A 22,601-nucleotide genomic window follows, 5' to 3' on the forward strand; every position below is an offset into this window, starting at 1 on the left:
CCCTCCCGGCCGGTAATAATTAGGCGGCGGGCGGGGCGCCGCGTCAGCGCCGGGCGCCGGCCAATCGCGGAGCTCGGGCCCGCGGCCGCGTCACAGGCCGAACAACCAAACAGAAAAGTTTAATAAACAGCGGACGGAGGGCCGGCGGCGGCGGCGGCGGCGGGGCCGGAGCGAGCAGGAGTTCGGCGGCCTCACCTGTCCCCACTCTCCGGCGGCGACCGGCGACCGGCGGCGGCGGGCAGCGCGGCAGGCGGGGAAGGCCGCCGCCAGGTGAGCGGCGCGGCGGGGCCCGGAGGGCCGGGGGGGCCGGGGCCGCTCCCTCCCTTCCCCCACCGGCTGAGGCGCGGCTGAGGCGCGGCCGCGGCGCTCCCGGGCGGGCGGAAGCGAGGGCGGGGGGCGGGCCGGGGGCTGTGCTCGCGGACCCCCGGCCCGGTAGCGAGCAGTTGGCGAGCGGGGGTCCTGGGGTCCCGGGGACGCGGGCCTCCACCTGCTGCGGCCCCGGGGCGGGGGTCCCGCCTGTCACGGCGCGGGCGGGGGGCGGGGGTCCCGAGCGCCCCTCCCCCGCAGCGGCGTGTCGGGGCGTGCGGGGGGGCCGGGCAGGGGCGCCGTGTGACACCCCGGGGGCGCCGGGTCGGTGGGGTGGGGAGGGGTGGGGCGGTTAGTGACCGTAGGGCCGCCGTCCGCAGCTTCCGGGGGGAAGCGCTCCGTTCCTGCAAAATGGGCACATCTGACTTTACCCCAGCCGGCTGCCTCCACTTTTTTCCGTCGGCGTTTTACGGTGGAAGGAAGGCAGCGGGCGGGGAGCGGGGTGCCGGCGGCCAGCGTGGGACTGGAGGGGCCATTGTCTGGGCTTCGGTGACCATTTCCTGGGCGTGCGGGTCTGTCCCAGCTGCTCGCAGGCTCCCCGTCCCGCGTGGACGCCTCTCCGCACAGCAGTTAACGCTCAGGAAAGCCGTCTTCCGAAAAGCAAAGGGGGGAAAAAAAAGTATCGAAAGACATAGTTGCTGTCGCAGAAGAACGCACAGCCCCGCAGCGTATAAAGAGAAAAACAGTGAAAATCCTGGACTTGTCGCTCCCAAACCAGAAACTGGAATAAAACTTGGATCTGCCCCTGGGTTTCTTATCTGCTCTGTTCCCCCTCCCCCTTACGTAGGTCATCAATCCAGTCCAGTCAACTGGGTGTTTATCATTCCCCTGTTTTTTCCACCACGCACAGGTGTGTGTTCAAGCAGTGGGTTGTCCAGACTGCTTCTTTTTTTAAAAAAAATTGTTTTAATGTTTATTTTTGAGAGGGAGACAGAGTGTGAGCGGGGGAGGGGCAGAGAGAGGGAGACACAGACTCCGAAGCAGGGTCCAGACTCCGAGCTGTCAGCACAGAGCCCAACGCGGGGCTCGAACCCATGAACCAGGAGATCATGACCTGAGCCAAAGTCAGACGCTTAACTGACTGAGCCCCCAGGCGCCCCTCCAATAGATATTCCTTTTTAAAAAAAAATTTTTTTTAATCTTTATTTATTTTTGGAAGAGAGACAGACTGTGAGCAGGGGAGGAGCAGAGAGAGAGGGAGACACAGAATCGGGAGCAGGCTCCAGGCTCCGAGCTGTCAGCACAGAGCCTGACGCTGGGCTGGAGCTCACAAACGGCGGGATCATGACCTGAGCCAAAGCTACACGCTTAATCGACTGAGCCCCTCAGGCGCCCCCAGATTGCTTTTCTTTTAAGTGTTGTGAAAAGAGCGGGTGGCCATCTATCACTTCTTCGCTGTATGATACTGTGTTCATCTCGAGTAGGGTTAGGCACTTGGAAATATTTTGCACCGTGCTTTGCTATCAGCAGCCGTGTTCTTGGGAGCTTTTCTTGTTTTCTGGCTCCTGGCGCACGAGCGCCAGACATTCTCTGGAGTGAACGATGCAGGTAGCTTGCGTTAGGGAGTCTTAGGTGGTCAGGAGGAAAATAGGTGTATTTTAATGGGAGATTCGCAGCCGTAGCGATTGGCCAATAGGTTTTGAACAGGTGCAGGAGGAACGGAGATTCCCGGCAAGGTGCGTGTAAGGACGCTTTTCCTTTGAAACCACACTGCGAAGTCGGGCACCGTTTGCTCGCTACTTTGTCAACGCAGAAGTAAATACGGTAGAAAAAAAACACTTGATGGCGTGTGAAATGAAGCACTCTGTGCCACCCCGCTTTGTGTAATCTCTGGCAAATTCCTTAAACCTTCTCTTTTTCCGTAGCATACTCCTGGAAGAGAAACCTGTCCTCAGTTTACCCTCCTAGCTTTGCAGGCTTCGGGTAAGGGAAGCACCTGTCAGATGGCAGAGCCTCGCTTTACGGGAGAGGATTGGGACCCGGGTGCTCTCCTGTGGGCTCGCACCGTGTGTGTCCTGTGGAACGTTTTTGGAGAAGGATGTGTGCTCGCTGTTAGGATAAGTTCACCACACATTTGAGTACCTTTGAGTCCCTTATCCCCGGCCCTGCGGGCACCCCAAGGTGTGCCCTCCAGAGCTGTGTGCCGCGCATCACGCCCCCGGCGGTGCACTCAGGGGTAGGGGGCTATTCGGTTCTGGAAAATGGCGAGTGCGAGTAATAGGCGTTTACAGTAGCTTCGAGTAACTTGACTTCAAGGACCCAGTAGAGGGGGGGTGTGGTAGTTTGCCAGCATGTGTAGTTTGCAGAGAGCAGGGTGCGCTTTCTTGGTAGGGCTGTCACACCCTACCAAAAACGCATGTATCCTTAAAAGCTTTAAAAAGGCCTCCTTTTTGTGTTAAGGGCAATGTGTGTTTTCCCCCCAAACTTTCAGAAGAAATAGATAGTTACAGAGAATAGATAACTGTTGTTAACGTTTTGGCCAGTGTACCCCCAGCCTTTCCGGTCGCGGACATTCTGGACGGTTGAGAGTGGAATCGTAAACCACACTAGACTGCCTCTCCCTTCACAACTCCCCCCAAAGACGATCTGTCTCCGCACCTCTGTTGTACACAGGATGCCACCAGTAGTCATCCGCGTGGTCCCCTTGCCCCAGTGTCTGCTCTCCTGTAGTCTGGGCGCTGCTCCTGTGGACGGCAGTAATTTAAATGTGTACATCAGAGGCTCGGCACCCTCTGATGACTCTCAATACACAAAATAAAATTGAAACTTTTTACTGTGGCACCTAGACCCTAGAGCAGTAATGTCCAATGGGAATATAACGGGAGCCACATAAGTAATTTAAAATTTCCTGATAGCCGTGTTAAAAAAAGAAACAGGTGAGATATAATTTGCTAAACGCAAAATATTAGGATTTCTGTAAGTAATTAGCATAAGAAGTTATCGAGATGTTTTACTTAACTTTTTTTAAACTGGCCTCAAAATCCGATGTGTGTTTTCCACGTGACATGCAGCTGGGACTCGCGTCAGGCTCTGTTGGGACAGCGTTGCCCCGGGAGGCCGGCCCTGCCTTGTCCCCGAGCCCCGCACCGCTGTTGTCCTGGTCTGTTTGGGCTTCCTGAGCATGCCGAGCTGCTGGCGTCGAAGTTGTTGGGTTTTCCTGCCTGGCACACTCCACCGTATTTCTGCTTGGATGGCACTCCTTCAGGGCTGCGCTCACGGGCCACAGTCCCTGCCCACTGGGTCACTCTGCCGCGCTTCTCCTAGAACCTGTCCTCTGACGTGGTTTGTTTGGTTCTTGTCTTCGACCTGAGGGCAGAAGTTAGAGCCACAGGTAGTGACAGGGTTCTGCCAGGGCACATGCCATTTCCATCCTCCTGTGGTTCCTCACCTGCTGGGTGTGACTTGTTGCTTTATCTTTTTGTCGCCATCACCCTGTGGTGAAGACGCTTTTAAGAGCTACATCTTTCTTTAGGATTCGATCTGTCTTACAGAGTCAAAGCAAGTGAACATTTTTTGTCTTTTTAGAAATATTGCCAAATCTTACTTTAAAAAATTTAACTAGCATTATAATACACAGTTGGCCAAACCAGTATAAAGTTTACCAAAAAATATGAGACAATACACGTCTTCTCCTCCATATCCTTACCAACACTTGATTTTCTTTCGTGCCTTCCCTTTTCACAAGATTCATGATGCACTTCTTAGATTAATTATGATGATGAAGGGAGTGGTGGGTATTGTTTCTTCTAATTTGTCTTTTACTCATTTGGGGTGGTGTTTTATCATTGCGATGCCTCTTTATTCTTTTATAGATTTAGGATAGCAGCGTTTTGTCACACGCTGAACATCTTTTCCGTGGTTCTTCATATCCCTTCTATTTGCTTACGGTGTTTTGTTTTTTTTTTTTTAAACTTGAGTTTTTACCTTTTAAGAAATTTTACGGCTTCTCCTTTACTTTTGTACTTAATGGATTCTCTTGTCCAGATAACTGTTTTCTTCTAGTTCTTTTGTGGTTTCATTTTCACATCTACCTCTCTCTATTCACCCAGGGCTTGTTTTGACATAATATGTGAAGTGAAATAACCTCCCTTATTTTTTCTCAATAATTAGTTGTTTTAGCCCCATTAACAAAAGTCTTTTTCTTGTTGCCTTGAAATAAAGCTTTTATCATATACTGAAAGCATATATATACTTGGTTCTTTTTAGCTTCTGTTCAATATGAAGGACTTGAGACTGGCACGCATTGTTTAGTAATTGGGCAGAATAATGTATTTTTATTTTGTTGCTGTAAGTCTCCCTCCCTTTTCCTCCCCCAGTTTTTGGCTGTTGCTTTGTCCTTGGGATTTTTAGTTGATTCCTCAGGGTCTTCACTTTTTTTGGGGGGGGGTGAATTTTTACGTTAAAAACGTAAAATCTATTTCTACGCTTAATGGTTTGTGTTGTGTAATAATAAAAAAATTTAATGCTGTTAAATTCTCCTTTGAGAAGGGCTTTAGCTGGGATCCTTACATCCTGACCCGTGACAGATAGAAATATTTACTTACCAGTCTTCCTGGCAGGTGCTCCGTGCTGGGGGTGGGGTGAGGTGGGGGGGTGCGTGGTACTGAGGCTGCCAACGTGAACTGTCTGGGGCCTCTGCTTTCAGAGTTCACGGTCTTTGGGAAAGCGAGGCTGTCGACAAACCAATGAATAAAGAATTTTTGGACTTTGGCAAGTACTAGGAAGGAAAGAAATGGGGTGTGCTGATAGAGATTGGAAGGTGCTAATTGGATGTCCTGAGAACGTGTTTGTGAGGATGTCACATTTAAGCCTGATGTGGTACCAAGGTTTGTCTGGGGAGTTTTCTTTAGCTTCCCCAATCTTCCAGAACACGAAAATAATAATATGATAATAATAACGGCGGCACACTGAATGTCTCTGGCAAAATCGTCTGGTAAGAGTTGCCTCGTAAATAAATAGTCTTGAGCCCAAAGCTTGTGCCGTGGAGAATTTGGAACTGTGACGCAGAGTTCTAAGATCCAGAAAGAGCTGGGGGAGGCTTCCAAGCACAGAGAACCGCTGGCACAAGGAGGGCCGCAGAGCTTGACCTGATTAGGGTTTGACGGAAGGTTGGCATGACTGCAGTTTGCTGAGCGGGCAGTGGGGCTGCTGGAGGCTACTTTGGGGGACTCACATTGTGTCCTAGACAGGGCTGCTTCCGCTCCCCGCCTTCCTGTCCTGTCTGCTTTCTGGGACCCAAGTCAGCCTCCTACAAGTTAGATTATCTCACCCCTTGCTTCTCTCCTTCATGATTTCTACCGTGTTTTCAGTTTTCCTCCACTCAAGACCTTTGCATAGGCTGTGCCTTTTTGCTTAATTGCGAGTTCCTTGAAGACTCCTTCCTTAAAGGTGCCAAAAGAGGTGTAGTCCTTCGTTGGCTGTATTTACTCATTTCATATCGGACATTTCCTCTGCAAACATTTGTAATAATTGCAATTCATTAAGTGTGTGTGATTTGTCTTATTTCGTGTCTGTTTCTTCCGCTGGAGCTGTTGTTTCCGATCTGGTACATAGCCACTTGTGGCCATTTAAATTAAGTACAATTAAGTGATAGTAAACATTCAGTTCCTCAGCCTACTAGTAACATACCAGTTGCCTAGCAGGCACACGTGGCTAGTGTGGACAGCAGAGACAGAAATTTAAGTAGCCACTGGTTGTTGAAATATGGCAAGTCCGAGTTGGTCTGTAAGTATGAAATGTGAACTTGATTTGCAGCACAAAAAAAGAAAAAGGCAACCTCAGTTTTAAAAATGATTACTTATCGAAGCAATGCCATTTTATATGGTTTGTGTTAAGTAAAATATATGACGACAGTTAATTGAACTATTTTAATGTCTTAACGTGACTCCCGGAAAGCCGAAAATTACTGTGGTTCCTGTCACATCCCTGTTGGACAACAGAGCTGACTTGGACCCTGAGTCTCTCCAGGGGCGGGACAGTTTGTGGTGGCGTCCACAGCAGCTCGTGGTGCCCCGTGTGTAGTAGGGGTTCAGAATGTTTGATGAGTTAATAACCTTTGTATTGACTTTGAACATTACTTTATAGTCATCTGAGGATGTTACCTGTTCACCTTGTGCATTTCAAAATTGTTAGCTGTCTGTGAGTATAATTTAAAAAATTTTTTCCATGCCTGTTGTAAAAAAACAGCTTTTTTTTTGACAACTATATAAAAATTAATCTTATTAAATAATTACTGTGGATCATTTATCTTTTTATCTTTTATTTTTTCTAGCTTAGGCTGCTAAGGAGAGAGGGAACCTGAAAGTCGGCCAGTCTGTTTTCCATCATTTTTCTGTGTCTAGCAGTTTCCTTCGATCGTCTGTGGTATGTTATTTGGCACACGAAACGTTACAGTTATTCAGTCTTAAGAGTTGAGTACTGTGATTGCTTTTTCCTTTATTTATACTTTGGTCCTGATACTGTGATCCCTGTTCTTTTTTGTTTACATTTATTGGTGACCTTGTTTATCCCATTAGATTTAAAACAAAGCAATTTATTGTCTTCTAGAAAGACACCTCAGCTTGTTTTGTGCTTTTCTATCCTTAATGTTCCCTTTGTGATTAGTAGTTTGCTGAAGGGGCCTTTACCACTCCCTTGCTGCCAGGGCTCACCTTTTGTCGTTTTCCTCTAATGGACTAATGGACGGAAGACACACATCAGGAGTTGGAAACTCAAATACGGGCCTCACCTTTGTAAGCAGTGTATATTTGTCAGGGAAATATTTCTTTAAGTTTACGTGTATATATTTTTCCCCCATTAGATAGTGGTTTTCAGACCATATCTTTAGTGACCCGGTCATGCTCTGAGAATGTCAAGCTGGCCCTTTTATCAACTACTGCATAAACCCACCTGTTGGTGTCCAGGGATCATGCCAAGGATTAATTTCTGTTGTAAGAGGAATAGTTTGAGCTATTCGCAGCCCTTTAAGATACTAAGAAAGCTTTCACCCTATCCTGCTCTGTACCAGACCAAAAATTAATCTGGGCACTTCCTCTTTAGGGAGGGTGTTTTTAAACTGAGATGGGACCAGGTTGTTCTGGCTTGTTATCTTCTACACTCTGGTCGGTTAATAGGTTTGGGGAAGCTTCTGAGCTCCTCCGCCACCAAGAATATACTGTGTATCCTTTGAACACTCAGTGTTCAAAAAGTGGTATTGTCACAGGCAATCAGGGAGCCTTGGAGCTTTCACAGGCCTCTTGTTCCTATGAAGCGATACTGTTTTCAAATAATCTCGGTCGTGGTATTGCTTTCCTTTTACTTAGTTTTGCTGTTTTCTTCTACTGATTGAGAAATGGAACAAAATCCTCGTATTTTTAAACTGTGAGCCACCTAAAATGGTATTTGTCACCATGAAGTTCTTCCAAGTAGGTCCTAGGGATCTTCGAACAATCTGGCATAACTAAGTCCCTATCTCTTTACTGGTTACAGATCGAGAGGGGTCCCGGTATTATTTTAGTGTATGTGATAGGTGTCTATTTTATACAAATAATTAACTCTGAAGTGAAAAATTGATGTCAGAGCAAAGGTTTTTTGGTTCCTGTAACCGTGTACTAATTTTATGCTTGCCACATTTTAAGATTTAAATGTTTGCCATCTTTTTCTATAACCCTATCAAATTGTGGCCATCTAAAACGTTTTCCTTTCCAGGGTTTATGCCGTAACTCAATCTATGTGCCCTTCCTGTACCTGCCCCTGTACCTCTTCTGCTTCCAGTGTTCTTTTGCAAGAGTGTCCACACAGTGGGAAGAAAACCTGAACTTGACTCGTGAAGTACTGAGCATTCACAGCAGTGAATCCTTGCAAAGGATCTTGGGACGAGGCCTCTGTGAATTGGCTCTTTCAATTTGTCCACTTAAAAGGCATAATAGATGATGCAGCTGTTTGGGCTTCTGCAGGGTATTATTCCATATTCATGTCTAGTTGCAATTATGTGCATTTTCAGTTTCATACAGACTTCTCTTTGTATTCAAAACAAGTTTGTTGGCTTTGTGTTGTAGTATATGGGTTTTCTTTGAGGAATGACGCTTGCAAGATTCTGAGCTTTGTAAACCGTACGTTCAACTTAAAAAATTGTTGTGGAAACTTACTGAAAGTATTTTTAAGAAGAACCACTTTAATTTGCCTTACTCTTTTGGTTTTTCTCATAAATCAGTTAAAATTTTTGGTAGAGGTGAAAATTACACTTTACTGAACAAGTTGAATGATGCTATTTGGTCAGGTAAGGATTAGTGACAGTAATAGTTGATGGGCCGAGGAACTAAAACATAAGCAGTTCTAACTTAAGTAAAGAGAGTAAAATATAGCAAACTTAGTAATATATAGCGTCATGGTCGGTCTTTTTGTTTGTTGAAAAATCCGAGTGCTTATGTAGAGACTGTAGAGTCTCTGGAGGTAACATTAATGTGACTTCGCATTTTCCGGGGCGAATATACCCTACCTTTGGCTGCACCTCGGCGCGCCCTTGCCCCCTTAAGTGAACGAGTGCTCCAGTGGGCTGCAAAGTTTGGTCTACCTTTTTTAAAAAGGCAACCGTAATTTTAAGCATAAGGCAACTTCAGTCTTCCTGAACTTTGTCTGTGGACATGTCTTTGGAGCAGGTTGCCTTTCCCTTTGGTGGGTGTCGGCTTGCAGTGGCTCCGTGTTGGCCGTGGCAGAGTGCTCAGGTCAGACCGCTAACCCTGCTAATACGGAAATAGTGTTTCTGCCTCCGTGTTTCCCTTCCCTTTTAAGTAGAGATGTCAGGGTTTGATGTCACCAAAATTTTTACTTTGTTGTGATGCTGAGAACACGGTATCAGTGAATTTGGTGACTTAGAAATATTTTGCAGCTAGGATTTTAGTGCTATATATTTTCCATACCTGAAATCATCGCATTTTTAAGTCCTAGAGGAAATACTGTTTTGTTCCTTTTAGCAAAATTGTGCCGTGGATTTTCTGTTGCCACTTTAAAAAATTCAGGCAAAATGTGAACTCTATTGAAAAAGGAGTCTGTCTTATAAAGTGTAACTTTACCTTCATGGCTCTGTAGAAATACAACATGATTTAGGCCAAAAGCATTGCATTTTAAACAGTCGGTCACTGAACTGCAAATTAAAGCTGCTTCTGCCAGGTTTTCGTTGCCGTTACGTAGAGTATTTATTTTTTTGCCCAGACAAAAGAGTAAGCAAACAGGATGTGATGGGAAAACCGAAACACGACCTCCTGTTTCTTTAAGAAACCAGCTTATCAGGGGGTTTTAGTGTGTGCGGCCGAACCTGCTAGCAAGGAAAAGTTCTTTAAGATGATGGATGTGCGCCGCCTCCAATCACGGCGACGGGCCTGGCCCGCGGGGCGGGGCGTCCCGTCCTCGGCCAGTAGCCGCGCAGGAGGAGGAGCTTGCGGCCCAGGCTTGGTTGCGGCGGAGCACAGCTTCAAGTGAAGTTAATCTGAGGGGAAGCAAACAGAAAATTGTGCAGGTTTTGTGGGTAGGATTTCTGTTCCGATCTTTTAATAACCCTTTGTTTTACGCTCTTGCTCCTGTGTGCTGCTGTGTATGCTAGGTTTTGTCACTGTGGCTGTTTTCTGACGCAAACTGAACATTAAAATCAAGCAGGGGAGCAGAACAAAAGGGCTGTTTGCACAGGAAATAGGTGTTGAGAGAATCAAACTTGACTTTGTTTTATCGTGGTCTGTAGTTCAGAAATTGAGTGTCGCTGAGATCGTGGGGATCGAAGTCCTCTGCGGCGACAGGCTTTCTCTGGGGCTGGACGTGGGAGCAGTCGCTTGTCGGTTTTATAAATGACATCTCGAGGTGTGCGGTGGGTCGTTTTCCGTAAACTTGGGGCGCCGAGTGCCGGGAGAGGCACCTGCGGTGGGCGCACGTTTCTGATGTCCAAGGGACTGAAGTGCCAGCCCTTTGAGTTCCGTCTTTGCCCCCAGGGCGCCCCCTCCCCCACCAACTTAAGGGTAGTGTAAGTTTGCAGATTTGGTAGGCTCGTAATTTTGTTTTTTGAAAGCTCATCGAGTGCATTCTGTGTAGAACGAGGTGAAACTGCCTTCTCCTTCATTCAAACTTGCTTTCTTTGAAGGGTAGAGGTAAGAAACGCCCTTTTGAAACAGGAAATGGATGCGTTTATAGTTTCGAAGGCTGTAGGTAGGCGGTCAAAACTTTGTAAAAAGTATCTGCGAGTCTGTTGACACCCTTTTACTGATAAGTAATTACAGTGGTTTGGGTACCGGAGTGTTTTCTTTACCTTGCTGCCCTTTGGTCTAGAAATCGGGGTGTAAAAGTTGGTTTGAATGATCGCCGGCCGAGTGCCGGGCGGAGCCGGCTCAGCGTTTCGGCCACAGTGTAATTGCGTTTGCAGTACATTGCTGCACCTTCAGTTCCTGCAAAGCGTTTTTAATTAGTGCTTGCCTGTTCTAGCATTGCTTAAACCGTCCCAGAACAGCGATGATAAAATCAGACAAAGTCGCCCACAACACCCGTAAGGGCGTTGTGTGGTGCTGTTATTTTTTTCCCTCTTCTGTACTTCACCAGGTTCTGGTGTTTTCCCCACGATGGTCAATTAGTGCGGCTTTATAGTCTCTTTCACGAAACTCTGTCATCCGTTAAAACTGTTTTAATTTTACCGTTCTTTTAGGCTAGCGGGACCTTAATTCACCCAGTCTTTTGCCTGTACTGCATTCAGACCGTTCCTAACTTTTCACCATTTTGAACAGTATTGCATTAAACACACTCCTGTGTGTACGTTTCAAAAGATTTCCTCTTTCCCCGTTCCGCCCCAAGATTATTTTTCTTTCGGAAAAATCCCCAGCGGGTTTACGTAGATGGAAGGATGCGAACACTTCAGTGGCCAAATCGCTTTCTGCACAGGTGATGCCAGTTTATGCCGCCACCGGCAGGATGTGCCTCACGATTTCTCTAATGGGACATGCCCCTTAAACGCTCTGTTAGGGTGCACCTCTGAAGCTGTCTGGTTTGGTGAGTAGCTTTTGCCTAAACTGATAACCTACTTTAAGTCCCATTTTCCAAGCTGTAGATGAATCTAAATCCATTTTCTGGACGTGGAATGAGCTGAAGAAAAGTGGGCACGTTTTTTCCCACGTAAGTGAACAATTACATCGTCGTGGGGTATCGTACTTACGGTACGTGTCGCTGCCAGTAAGTACCAGGCTGCCGTTGAGACAGGTTTTGCAGTGGGCGCCCTGTCCCATAAGCGCACGCAGAAGAGGTGCTCTTCCCCCAGGAGCTGTACGCAGACATTGTAGAGGGGCTGCTGGGGGGCCGCCCACACCCCTGCCTCCGGACGGGTGCAGACAGCCTTCGTCACTGCCTGTGCACCTCCGGGTTGTCGGTAGGCGAGAGAAACGGAGTTGGCGTGTGTCGATCTGCAGCCTGAGATGGCCTGATGCGAGCGCCTTTCCGGTATCTCGTGGCTTTTCAGGTAGACGCCAGGACTGTGCACACGCGGCCGTTCTCGACCCCGGTCCCGTCTGTCTCCGGGAGCCCTCTGTGTTGGGCACTAACTGCTGATCTTGTGCCCTGGGCAGCTCGTGTGCAGCGGGGAGGCCGTAACTGTTGGGGTTATGAACTTGCTAACCGATGTTCTGGGTTAAAGTGAAAAAGTTGTTTGACGGCAAAACTCAAGACAATTAAAAACACTGAGTTAATTGACAAATGGGAGGCAGGCTCTCACTCCCTGACGCGACAGTAGTTGACCATGCAGAATCTTCGTCTAGTTCAGCTGCAATTTAAATAATTTAACTCATTTTCTGTGAGTTTCTGTTTCAGTTGCCAATAACATCGCCTCTCCAACTTCCAGAGCTAGTCTGATGTCGCTGTGTTGGTCATTGTGTTTGTTTCGGGGCAAAACTTTTTTTAATGTGTCATTTCGTTTGTTACGGGTAAAGAGTTTTCAGTTTTCCAGACACTTGGGTTTCCCTAACAGTTGAGTAAAAGAAAAAAACTTCAGTCATCGGTTTTAATTAGTGAAAGAATTACCATCAGATGCATTTTTCTACGCATTTAAATTTTGTGGACATGTCAGGGTTTACACAGATAAATACCTCATGAGTAGAACCATTGTTTGGGCTTCCCTTGAATATTTAAAATGTGTGTTAGTGCTTAAATACTTAGATCATGGATATTTTCTTGGTCTGAAAGCAATATACTACAAGTCTGCCCCTCCCTGGTTGTGTGAGGCCGAGGCCGGTACGGTAGATGGTACATGCATGGCAAAGAGGCAGATGCTCGTCGGTATATTGGTTTCATTCACAGGTAGAAGCCAGTTTTCTAGAGGGAGAAGAAGACTTTAAGGGATCTAATGTGGAGGCAAGATAAGAATAGTGATAGCTCCGTTTTATTCCTTAACAGTTGGGGAAGAAAGTGATCTAGAGGGGTTAATCACTACATTCAAAGTTTCTATTGTTAGTCTCCATTCAGGGGGAATGCAGCATTTTTTTCCCCTCTGCTGACGTAAGGAAACCATGTTCACAGGCAGTAAGTTGGTAAAACTTGAAAGAACCTAGAACCAGTGGCTTAGTATCTATCGACAAGGCCTCCCTGTTCTGTGTGATGGGCGGACTTGGCAGTTTTGCAGCGTTTTCCTGTATGGCTTTTTTATAAAAAATGGGTCAGTGTTTTAGGAAGTAATTGTTTCTTGATAACTTTGCAGGGAGTGCTTATTAACTGATGTATCTGTGAACCTGTTGGACTAAATCTGAATTTTTGTGTTTGGATGTCATTAGAAAAAATGAACTTGAAACTTTTCGGTAAAAAGGAGCAGATCTATCTTTTCTTTAGACCTTTTATATTTTGTCCCTGATATAAGCACCTTCCTCCCCCACCAGTGGATTTTTGTGGAGTATGTATTTAATTACTCAATGAAATTTAGCACCATTAACAACTTTTTCCTTCTTGAAACTCTTCCATGAGTTTAGTCATATTGCCTCAGCTTCTGTTTGCGATCTCTGCCTTTTGCAAATGTTTCTTCTTATAGCCATTAAATACTAAAATTTAATAGGATTCTGACCTTAACATTCTTCCCAGGCTATACTTCTTGGGTGACCTCCAGGACCATGGCTTCAGTTAACCGCCTGTACTGTATGTAGTAACGGTCCCAAGATCTGTATCTTAAATCCAGATTTTTTGGTTGCACTTGAAACCCGTATTCATCTGGCTCACAAATGTGTCTTCCAAAACTAGATGAAACTCGGCAAGCCTACATTTCAGCTGCTTTCTGCTTTTTGTATCTCTCCCAGCAGTATCTTACAACCCTCCCTTCCCCTCTGTCCCAGAGGGTGGATGGTATGCAAAAGCTGGGTTTTGTTTTGATTCTTCCTTCTCCTTCACCCCCAGTGAGCCCTGACTTCCTATCAGTTTTATACATTTATTTATTCTTAAAGATTTTTTTTTTAAGTAATCTCTACGCCCGTCATGGGGCTTGAACTCAGGGCTCAGAGATCTAGAGAGGCTGGCTCCGCAGGGGAGCCAGCCGGGTGCCCCTCCTATCAGTTTGAAATCCATTGTATTTCAGTCCACCCACGGTTTCTCTTCACTGTCTTTGCTCAGGCCTCGCGGAGGCTTCTCATTTACATCGCTAAAGCCGGCTCTTCCCTAATCTTCATCCAGTTCCGGCTCTGCTGTACATTCTTCCCCGTTTTCTCCTCTCAGAATTCTTTAGTGGTCCTCCTAGCTCTTTGAACTTCGTGAACTGCCTCCGGCGAATAATAATACTGGTTGATTCTGCGCTCAGCATTCTCTGAGGTAGTCCCCAAACGACTCGGAGACGTGGCGTTACCTTGATTCAACACGTGAGACAATTTGCAGAGGCTAACTTACTTGTCCGAGGTTGACTCTGCTGGTGGGCGGCTGGCACACTTTGAACCCCGGTTTGCCAGACCACAGTCCTTTCTCTCAACCGCCAAGCCTTCCCAAGCCGGACCCTGCTTCTCCATCCCCTTCTTTCCCAGCCGCTTCATTTTGTGCTCTAACCAACGACTTGGAGTTCCCCCTTCCAGGGCATCTCAAAACCAGTTGCCTGAGTCTAAAAGTGCTTTAAGGGTTTTCAAAAAAAACATTTCTGACAGTTTTTTTGAACGCTCCGAAAAAGATATGACACTTTAGCATCCCCAGGATAGAAGAAGATAAAAGAACGAGGCATACGAAAGATACAGGTAGTTTTCCAAAAGCAACTGGTTTTGAATTTCAAAGCCATTGAAATCCTCACATGTAATAAAAGCTTGGGACCAAGCTGTGTCAGAGGAAGATGAGGCCAAGTGCAACAGCAGCACCTTATCAGAGCTGTTGGGAACGCTAACGACCTCCTTAAATCCCTGTCAATGTAGACCTTGTTCATTTCCGCAACCCGGTGAAGGAAGCATCCACTTGTGAACACAGGTCCAGTAAGCCACCGACTAGTAGGTGTCACATCTGATGTTACGGCCTCAAAAAAGTTAAATACTGCAGCTGATTTGGCCTAGAAAGAGAATTGAGGTAAACTGAGACCTAGTTGATTTCGAATCATTTTCATTTCAAATATCTTCCTTCATATTCTATTTATCTCTACCACCTCCTCCAACATGTTTTAAGGCAAGAGGACTTTTATTCAATTGAAAAAAAAAGTGCCTTTTCATCTGTAGCTTTGAAAGCAACCTGGTGTTGAAAGAAAAAGGTCAAATGGGTAGGACTTTAGAAATGGAGGTAAATACTCCGTTTCTGAACGGATCGAATCTCTAACTGTAGTTGGGGCTTGATGTAATTATAAACTTTTAATTAAAATTCATAGTTGTCCATTATAAAAGCAGAAGTTTTTGTGGGTTGTTTTGTGTTGTGTTGTTTTTACCATTAAAGTATTTTAGAGACAGGAAATTCCATACTACTCTCAGAAGTTTTAATTTGCCATATTTTAGTATCCAAAATAATCTTTTGCTGTTTTCTCAAATAATAAACATCAAGCTAATAGTTTACTTAATAGATTTTAAGTGTTACCTATTATAACGATTAAATAATGCATAATTTGAAAACGTAGAACTTAGTTTTGATGAATAGAATACACAACAATTTTTCTTAATTTTTTAGGTAATCGCTTAAAATGTATAATATGTATCTCTTTTGTGAATTTTTTTAACCTTTTGTTTTTGAGAGAGAGAGAGAGAGAGAGAGAGAGAGAGAGAGAGAAACACAGTGTGAATGGGGGAGGGGCAGAGAGAGAGGGAGACAGAATCCAAAGCAGGCTTCCAGGCTCCAAACTGTCAGCACAGAGCCTGATGCGGGGCTCGCAGTCACAAACTGCGAGATCGTGACCTGAGCCTAAGTTAGATGCTTAACCGACTGAGCCACACAGGCGCCCTTGATGTATCTCTTTTCTCAATGAATATCAAATCTCAGTTGCTATGCAACTTTATGAAATAGAATCATTTTGAGTGGGAAAAATTATTCTTGACAGATTATTTAATTGCCTAAAATAATAGCTTCACTAAGCAAATTCTTGCCAAGCTGTGTATACTGAGGCTAGTCTCTGAGAGGGACAGAGAGAGGGAGAGAGAGAATCCCAAGCAGGCTGTCAGTGCAGAGTCGGATGTGGGGCTCGAACTCAGGAATAGTGAGATCACAGCCCGAACCTAAACCAAGAGTCCGGTGCTTAACCGACTGAGCCCCCTCCCCCACCTTTTTCTTTCTTTCTTTGTTGTTCGTTTATTTACTTATTTTATTTTGAATGTAGAGCAAAAGCTTTCTTCTCTAATCTGAAAAGGAACAACGCTGAACTGGTAAAGCAGAGAGGAACAGAGGCTCTTGGACGACTTCCACCAAAGGTTTCCTGGTTCAGCGGGTATAATTTCCTGCTTGTCCAGTGAGTTCCACCTTCCTGGGTTCTTGGGGTAGTGCAGAGGTGTGGACAGCACTCTGGTTGTGGGGTTGGTGCAGCTGAGCCTCAGTGAGGTAGTGAAGGCTTCTGCGCAGAGAAGTGGTGACAGCAGTGTCGGGTGGGGGGGAGGGGTCGGAAAAATCACATCTCCTTTCCGACAGGTTATCAGACACATCAGCTTTTTCTTTTAAAGAGGTAATTTTTTTAATGTTTGTTCATTTATTTTGAGAGAAAGAGAGCAGGGGAGGGGTGGGGTGGGAAAGGAGGAGAGAGAGAGAATCCCAAGCAGGCTCCACGCTGTCAGCACAGAGCCTGACTTGGGGTGCGATCTCACGAACCGCGAGATATGACCTGAGCCGATATCCAGAGTCAGATGCTTAACCGACTGAGCCACCCAGGCGCCCTGAAGATTTAATGTTTTTAGAGGAATTTTCAGTTCCCAGCCAAATTAAGGTACAGATACTTCTTATATACCTGCCGTGTCCTCACATAGGCATGTCCTCCGCGTCCCCCCCCCCCCCCCCCCGCCACCAGTATCTCCCCAGAGTGGTACATTTGTTACAGTTGATGAATCCGGGGGTGCCTGGGTGGCTCAGTTGGTTGAGCGTCTGCCTTTGGCTTGGGTCGTGATCTCACACCTTGCGAGTTCGAGCCCCATGTCGGGCGCTGTGCTGACAGCTGAGAGCCTGGAGCCCGTTTGGGATTCTGTGTCTCCCTGTCTCTGCCCCTAACCCCCTCACATTCTGTCTCTGTCTCCCTCAAAACTAAATACACATTAAAAAAAAAAAAAAAATTTAAGCAACTGATGAATCTACATTGATGCGTCATAACCACCCAAAGCCCGTCAGGCTTCAGTCTTGGTAGTGTGCATTCTGCAGGTTTGGGCAAACATGATGAGATGTGTATGTTAGTGTATAGAGTATTTCACTGCCTTAAATAACTTCTGTAGTCCTTCTGTTCACCCATACGCTCTCCTCCTCAGCCCCTGACACCACTGATCTTTTTATGATCTCCACAGATTTGCCTTTTTTAAGATGTCATATAGTTGAAATCACACAGTATATAGTATTTTCAGATGGTTTTTTTTCACTTAGTCATAGGCATTTCAGTTTACCCCACGTCTTTGCATGGCTTGATAGCTCGTTTTTTTTAGCCCTGAATAATATTCCATCGTGTGGTTGGTTGGACCGCAGTTTATTAACCCATTTACCTACATCTTAGTTGCTTCAGAGTTTTAACAGCTGGAATAAAGCTGCCGTAAAACTCCCATGTTCACCTTTGGTTAAATACAAAGACTGTTGTTGCTGGATTGTAAAGTAAGTAGTTAGTATTGTAAGAAACCACCGTACTGTCTTCCAAAGCGGCTGTATCATTTTGCATTGCCATCAGTGAGGGTTGAGAGTTTCGGTTGCTCCACATCCTTGCCGGCATTTTGTGTTGTCAGTGTTCCAGATTTTTGCCATTCTCATGGGTGTGTAGAGCTGTCTCATTGTATTTGTATTTCCCTGATGTATGACGTGAAATGTCTTTTTATACGCTTTCTTGCCGTGTCTTTGGTGAGCTGTCTGTTAAGGTCTTTGGCCCACTTTTTAGAGTTTTGTATAATTTTTAAAAAAATTTTTTTAAATGCTTATTTATTTTTGACAGAGAGAGAGAGAGAGAGAGAGACAGAGCACGAGCAGGGGAGGGGCAGAGAGAGAGGGAGACACAGAATCTGAAACAGGCTCCAGGCTCTGAGCTGTCAGCACAGACCCTGACGCGGGGCTCGAACTCACGGACCGCGAGATCGTGACCTGAGCCAAAGTCAGACGCTCAACTGACTGAGCCACCCAGGTGCCCCAAGTTTTGTATAATTTGAATCAGTTCTTTATCAGATGTGTCTTTTGTAAATATTTTCTTACAGTCTGTGGCTTGTCTACTCATTCTCTGGACATTGTCTTTCTCGGAGTAGGAGTTTTTAATTTTAATGATGTCCATCTTACCGATTCTCTCTTCCATGGATCATGGCCTTGGTGTTGGATCTAAAAAGTAATTGCCATTCCCAAGGTCAACTTGATTTTCTCCTTTGTTATCTTCTAGGAGTTTTATAGTTTTGGGTTTTATGTGTAGATCTGTGATGCATTTTGTATTTGTTTTATGGAAGGGTTGTAAAGTGTGTGTCTAGATTCATTTTTTTTGCATGTGGAAGTCTAGTTATTCCAGGATCATCTGTTGAAAAGACCGTCTTTGCTTCATCGTATTGCCTTCACTCCTTTGTTAAAAGATCAGTTGGCTATATTTATATGCATCTTTGCTGGGTTCTCTGTTCTGTTCTAGTGATCTATTTATTTGTTCTTTGACTAATACGACATGTCTTGATTACTGTAACTTCATACTAAATCTTGAAGTTGAGCAGTATCAGCCCTTCAACTCTGTTCTTCTTCAGCATTGTATTGGCTATTTTTTTTAATGACTTTATTTTATTTATTTATTCAGAGAGAGGGGCGCCTGGGTGGCTCAGTCGGTTGAGGGTCCGACTTTGGCTCAGGTCATGATCTTATGGTTCGTGAGTTTGCGGCCTGCATCCAGCTCTGTGCTGACAGCTTGGAGCTTGGAATCTGCTTTGGATTCTGGGTCTCCCTCTCTTTCTTTCAAAAATAAATAAACATTAAAAAAAGTTAGAGAGTGTGCACAAGTGGGGGAGAGTCAGACGGGGGAGAGAGAGAGAGAGAGGGGGAGAGAGAGAGAGAGAGAGAGAGAGAGAGAGAGAGAGAGAATCCCAGGCAGGCTTTGCGCCATCAGCTCGGAACCCGACACAGGGCTAGATCCGATGAACCGTATGATCATGACCTGAGCCAGAATCAAGAGTCAAGGCTCAACTGACTGAGCCACTCAGGCACCCCTGTATTGGCTGTTATAAGTCTTTTGCCTCCGTATATAAACTTGAGAATTGGTTTGTTGATAGCCACAGAATAACTAGCTGGGATTTTGGTTGGGATTTCACTATAGATCAATTTCGGAAGAACTGACCTCTGGACAATACTGAGTCTTCCTGCCCATGAACATGGACTATCTCTCCATTTATTTAGTTCTTCTTTGATTTTGTTATCAGAGTTTTGCAGTTTCTCTCCCATAGATTTTATACATATTTTGTCTTATCCTACCCAAGTATGCCATTTTTTTGGATGCTAGTGTAAATGGTATTATATTTTTAATTTCAAATTCTGCTTTGGTGGTGTATAGGAAAGCAGTTGGCTTTTTATATTAACCTTACTCTTGCAACTTTGCTTAATCACTTACTAGTTTCAGAAGTTCTTCGTTGTTGATTCAGATTTTCTGCAAAGGCAATCACGTTATCTGTGAACAAAGGCAATTTTATTTCCTCCTTTGTAATCTGCATATCTTCTGTTTCCTTCTCTTGTCTTATTGCATTAGCTAGCACCTTCAGTACCATGTTGAAAAGGAGTGGCGAGAGGGGACACACTTGCCTTGTTTCTGGTCTTTGTGGGATCACATCAAGTGTGATGTTACCTGTACGATTTTTACAGAGATTCTTTATCAGCTTAAGGAAGTTTCCCTTTGTTCCCACAGGAACTTTTCAAGTCCTCACAACAGAATCATGAACTGAGTGTTGTTATTGTCCGTTTCACAGATGATGATACAGAGGCGTAAAGAGTGCAGGCCACTTAAAAAGTCAAACGGCTGATTAAGTGGCAGAGCCTGTGTTCAATTTGGGAAGTCTGACACCAGCGCGTGATCTTGCCATTCAGATCTACTTGGAGAGGAAAAGATAGTCAAGGTGGGGAGACTGCCAGGACGGTTTTGATAGCTCCGTGGCCATCTGAGTCACTTTTTACTAATCTCTGTGAGCCTTGGGTTTGTGATCTCAGGGTCACTTTCAGATGACTGCCTGGGAGAGGTGAAAGGGAGTGCTCCTTCCTGTCCCAGTGAGTGTCAGATGGTGGCATCGGTCGGGTCCCAGCTCTCAAGGATCTTTGTAAGAACGGGACCGTGCCTTCTCCCTGCCTTCTGAGGAGTTCACCTCTTCTGGTTCTTTGGTTTCCTGTGAGCTAAAAATCAGAATTTTTTTGTACAAACTTATTAATGAGTCACTCTACTCTCCTTAATTTTCCTTCACAAAAACTTCTGATGTGGCTGTGGTGCAGATAAAAATGGTGGTGTACTGAGCACTGTGTTTTCTTCTTTACATAGTTACTCATTTGTAAATTTCTAGCCCTGTGGGCTGTTGGTGGTGGTATCCACATTGACAAATATTTGATCAATATTGATCCCCCAAATTTCTTTAGCGCCTACTGGGTGCTATGCCAGGGACTTAGGGTATCTTGGGGAAACATACACAAAGGATTAAAATGTTTAGTGATATGAAGAGAAAAGACATCAGGTTTTAATAGGAGCAGAGAATGACAGACTTTACACGGGGAAAAAGTGCTTGTACTAAGGTTAAGAAGATACTAAAAGTTAACCAGAGTGCGTGAAAGGGATGGGATCGGGTAGGCCTTGTAGCTGGAGAGCAAAGCGTGTGCAAGATGATAATTAACAGCAGAGAAGCTGAGAGCTTCGAGACCCCCGTGAAGCAGAAATGGATGAGAAAGAGGCCAGCAGAGCCTGTTCTGTTGGTGATGGAGAGCCATTGGATTATTGATCTGGAGAGTGGTCTGATCACGTGCCTTCGAGTTAGCGTTTACTTCGGCAGTAAAGTGGTGGCAGTAAGGGGCTCAAGGTTACACAGCTAGTAAGAATCCACTGCGGTTTGAACTGAGGTCGCTCTGCCCCTCTTTAATAAAGTCTGTTCAAGTCTACGTCATTTAAGGTACCCAGAGTTCAGCTTCACTGGTTAGTAACACGGGCAGCAGAAGTGAGAATGGCACACGCGTAGCTGCTGGAAGAAGACGAGAGATTAAGTGAGACTTACCGTGATGATCGAGGCATAACTGGCAGAGAAGCGGGAAGGACGAGGGCTTAAACCAGGTGTAATTGCATAAAAGGTTGGGGTGTGAAATAGTAAGGACCTGACAGGTTGGCGTTTGAAAGAGAGGTCAGAAATCACTAAGCTGTTAGTTAAAAAGCCATGTTGGCAAAGCCGACGATAAAGTTCCCTTGAAAGAAATTACGAAGTCAGGCAAAGGTATCTTTTTGGAACAAGTTACTGAGCTGCATTGAATTTTGAAGTTGAAGGGTGCTCTCTGCAAATCATTGAGGGTTTTTGATTGTATTAGCCCACAGACGTGGCTCTCTTTTAGACTCTGGGGACACAGAGATAACCGAGACACACTGGCCCAGCACCTGAGGACCACGTCACGGTTCCTCTTGCATCGTTGACCTTCAGAATACCTCCTCAGCTACAGACCGCCTAAACTTGGTGAGGAACTTTGAGGTCAGTCAGTTCCTGCCATGCCGTCTTACTCCCGTGCCAAGTGCCGTGTCCTCCGCCCCGTGCCCCACGGCTCTCTTCTGGGGGACAGGATCTAACTCCTCACGAGTGTTTTGTTCTTGCCTGCCCTCGCTGCAGATTGGCTCTCCCCAGAGGCCACCGGTTCTCGCGGTTGGTGGCTGCTGGCGCTGTCCTCCACACCGAGCAGCTCAAAGGGACGCGAGGTCTGTGTTCACTCGCTCCCTTTGCTGTCGGCGGATTGTTACTCTTCCAGGCAAAAACCCGGTGAGCTTGCGGGTCCGTCGTCTTGCGGGCATCACTCTCGTGTTTATGGGGGGTCCTGGCGCCGGGGTTCAGCTCTACTTGGTCTCGTTCAAGCATCCAGGTGACTTTCCACGTCTGTGAATGCGGGGATTTGGGTTTGTTTTATTTATTCATAGATCTCGGGGCCCCAAACAGTGGCTAGCACATAGGAAGTGCTTAATTTTTGTTGAATAAATAAATAAAAATTTTAAAACACTCTTGACTTGCCTCCATAAACCTTTAGCAACCCACTGCGTAGACCAAGCCTTACCCCTTATTGCCTGAGACCGCTCCACCTCTGAAGTTGTTTTCCAGTTGAGGAATGTAATACATGTTAATTGGTAAAAATTTAGAAAATGGATAGGCTAAACAATTTTTCTCTCCTAATCTCGCTACCTAGAGATGAAGGTTGATATTTTGCTTTTATATCTTTCTAGGCTTTTTTTTTTCCTGTGCACGTGCAAATGTTTTTTTAATTTTTTGAGGAATCACAATTTCATATTGTGAAATCTTTCCTTGTAATCTTCAGTCACATGAAACACGAACGTCTGCTGCGTGCTTAGGTAGCGTGTCGGTTGCTAGAGGTGCAACGTGAAAGGAGACAGCCCGGGCGGTAACCTGCGTGCGGAAGTCTAGTGACGGCATCACGGTTCACGGCTGTCCTGTGCCCTGTTA

General features: G+C 45.6%; 1 protein-coding gene across 9 annotated transcripts in view; it reads left to right on the forward strand.

Annotated features, from left to right (window-relative positions):
• Nucleotides 1–101: 101 nt before the first annotated feature.
• The window catches only part of ZFAND6 (zinc finger AN1-type containing 6), a 74,591-nt gene continuing 52,091 nt past the window's right edge, over nucleotides 102–22,601 (forward strand). For 2 of the 9 annotated variants that reach the window (XM_058736340.1, XM_058736341.1), the window contains exons 1-2: nucleotides 103–270; nucleotides 6,638–6,729. Coding sequence is in view for 1 of the 9 variants with exons in the window: in XM_058736335.1 (XP_058592318.1) it covers nucleotides 10,182–10,194 (13 nt within the window). In the remaining 8 variants the exon portion in view is untranslated. Of the gene's footprint in view, nucleotides 271–6,637; nucleotides 6,730–6,751; nucleotides 6,776–9,291; nucleotides 9,869–10,090; nucleotides 10,195–22,601 lie in introns of those variants that run through there. The other 7 variants (XM_058736345.1, XM_058736342.1, XM_058736338.1 and 4 more) reach the window with 7 other exon arrangements.

This window comes from Neofelis nebulosa, chromosome 7, assembly GCF_028018385.1.
Source record: "Neofelis nebulosa isolate mNeoNeb1 chromosome 7, mNeoNeb1.pri, whole genome shotgun sequence".
NCBI lineage: Eukaryota > Metazoa > Chordata > Mammalia > Carnivora > Felidae > Neofelis > Neofelis nebulosa.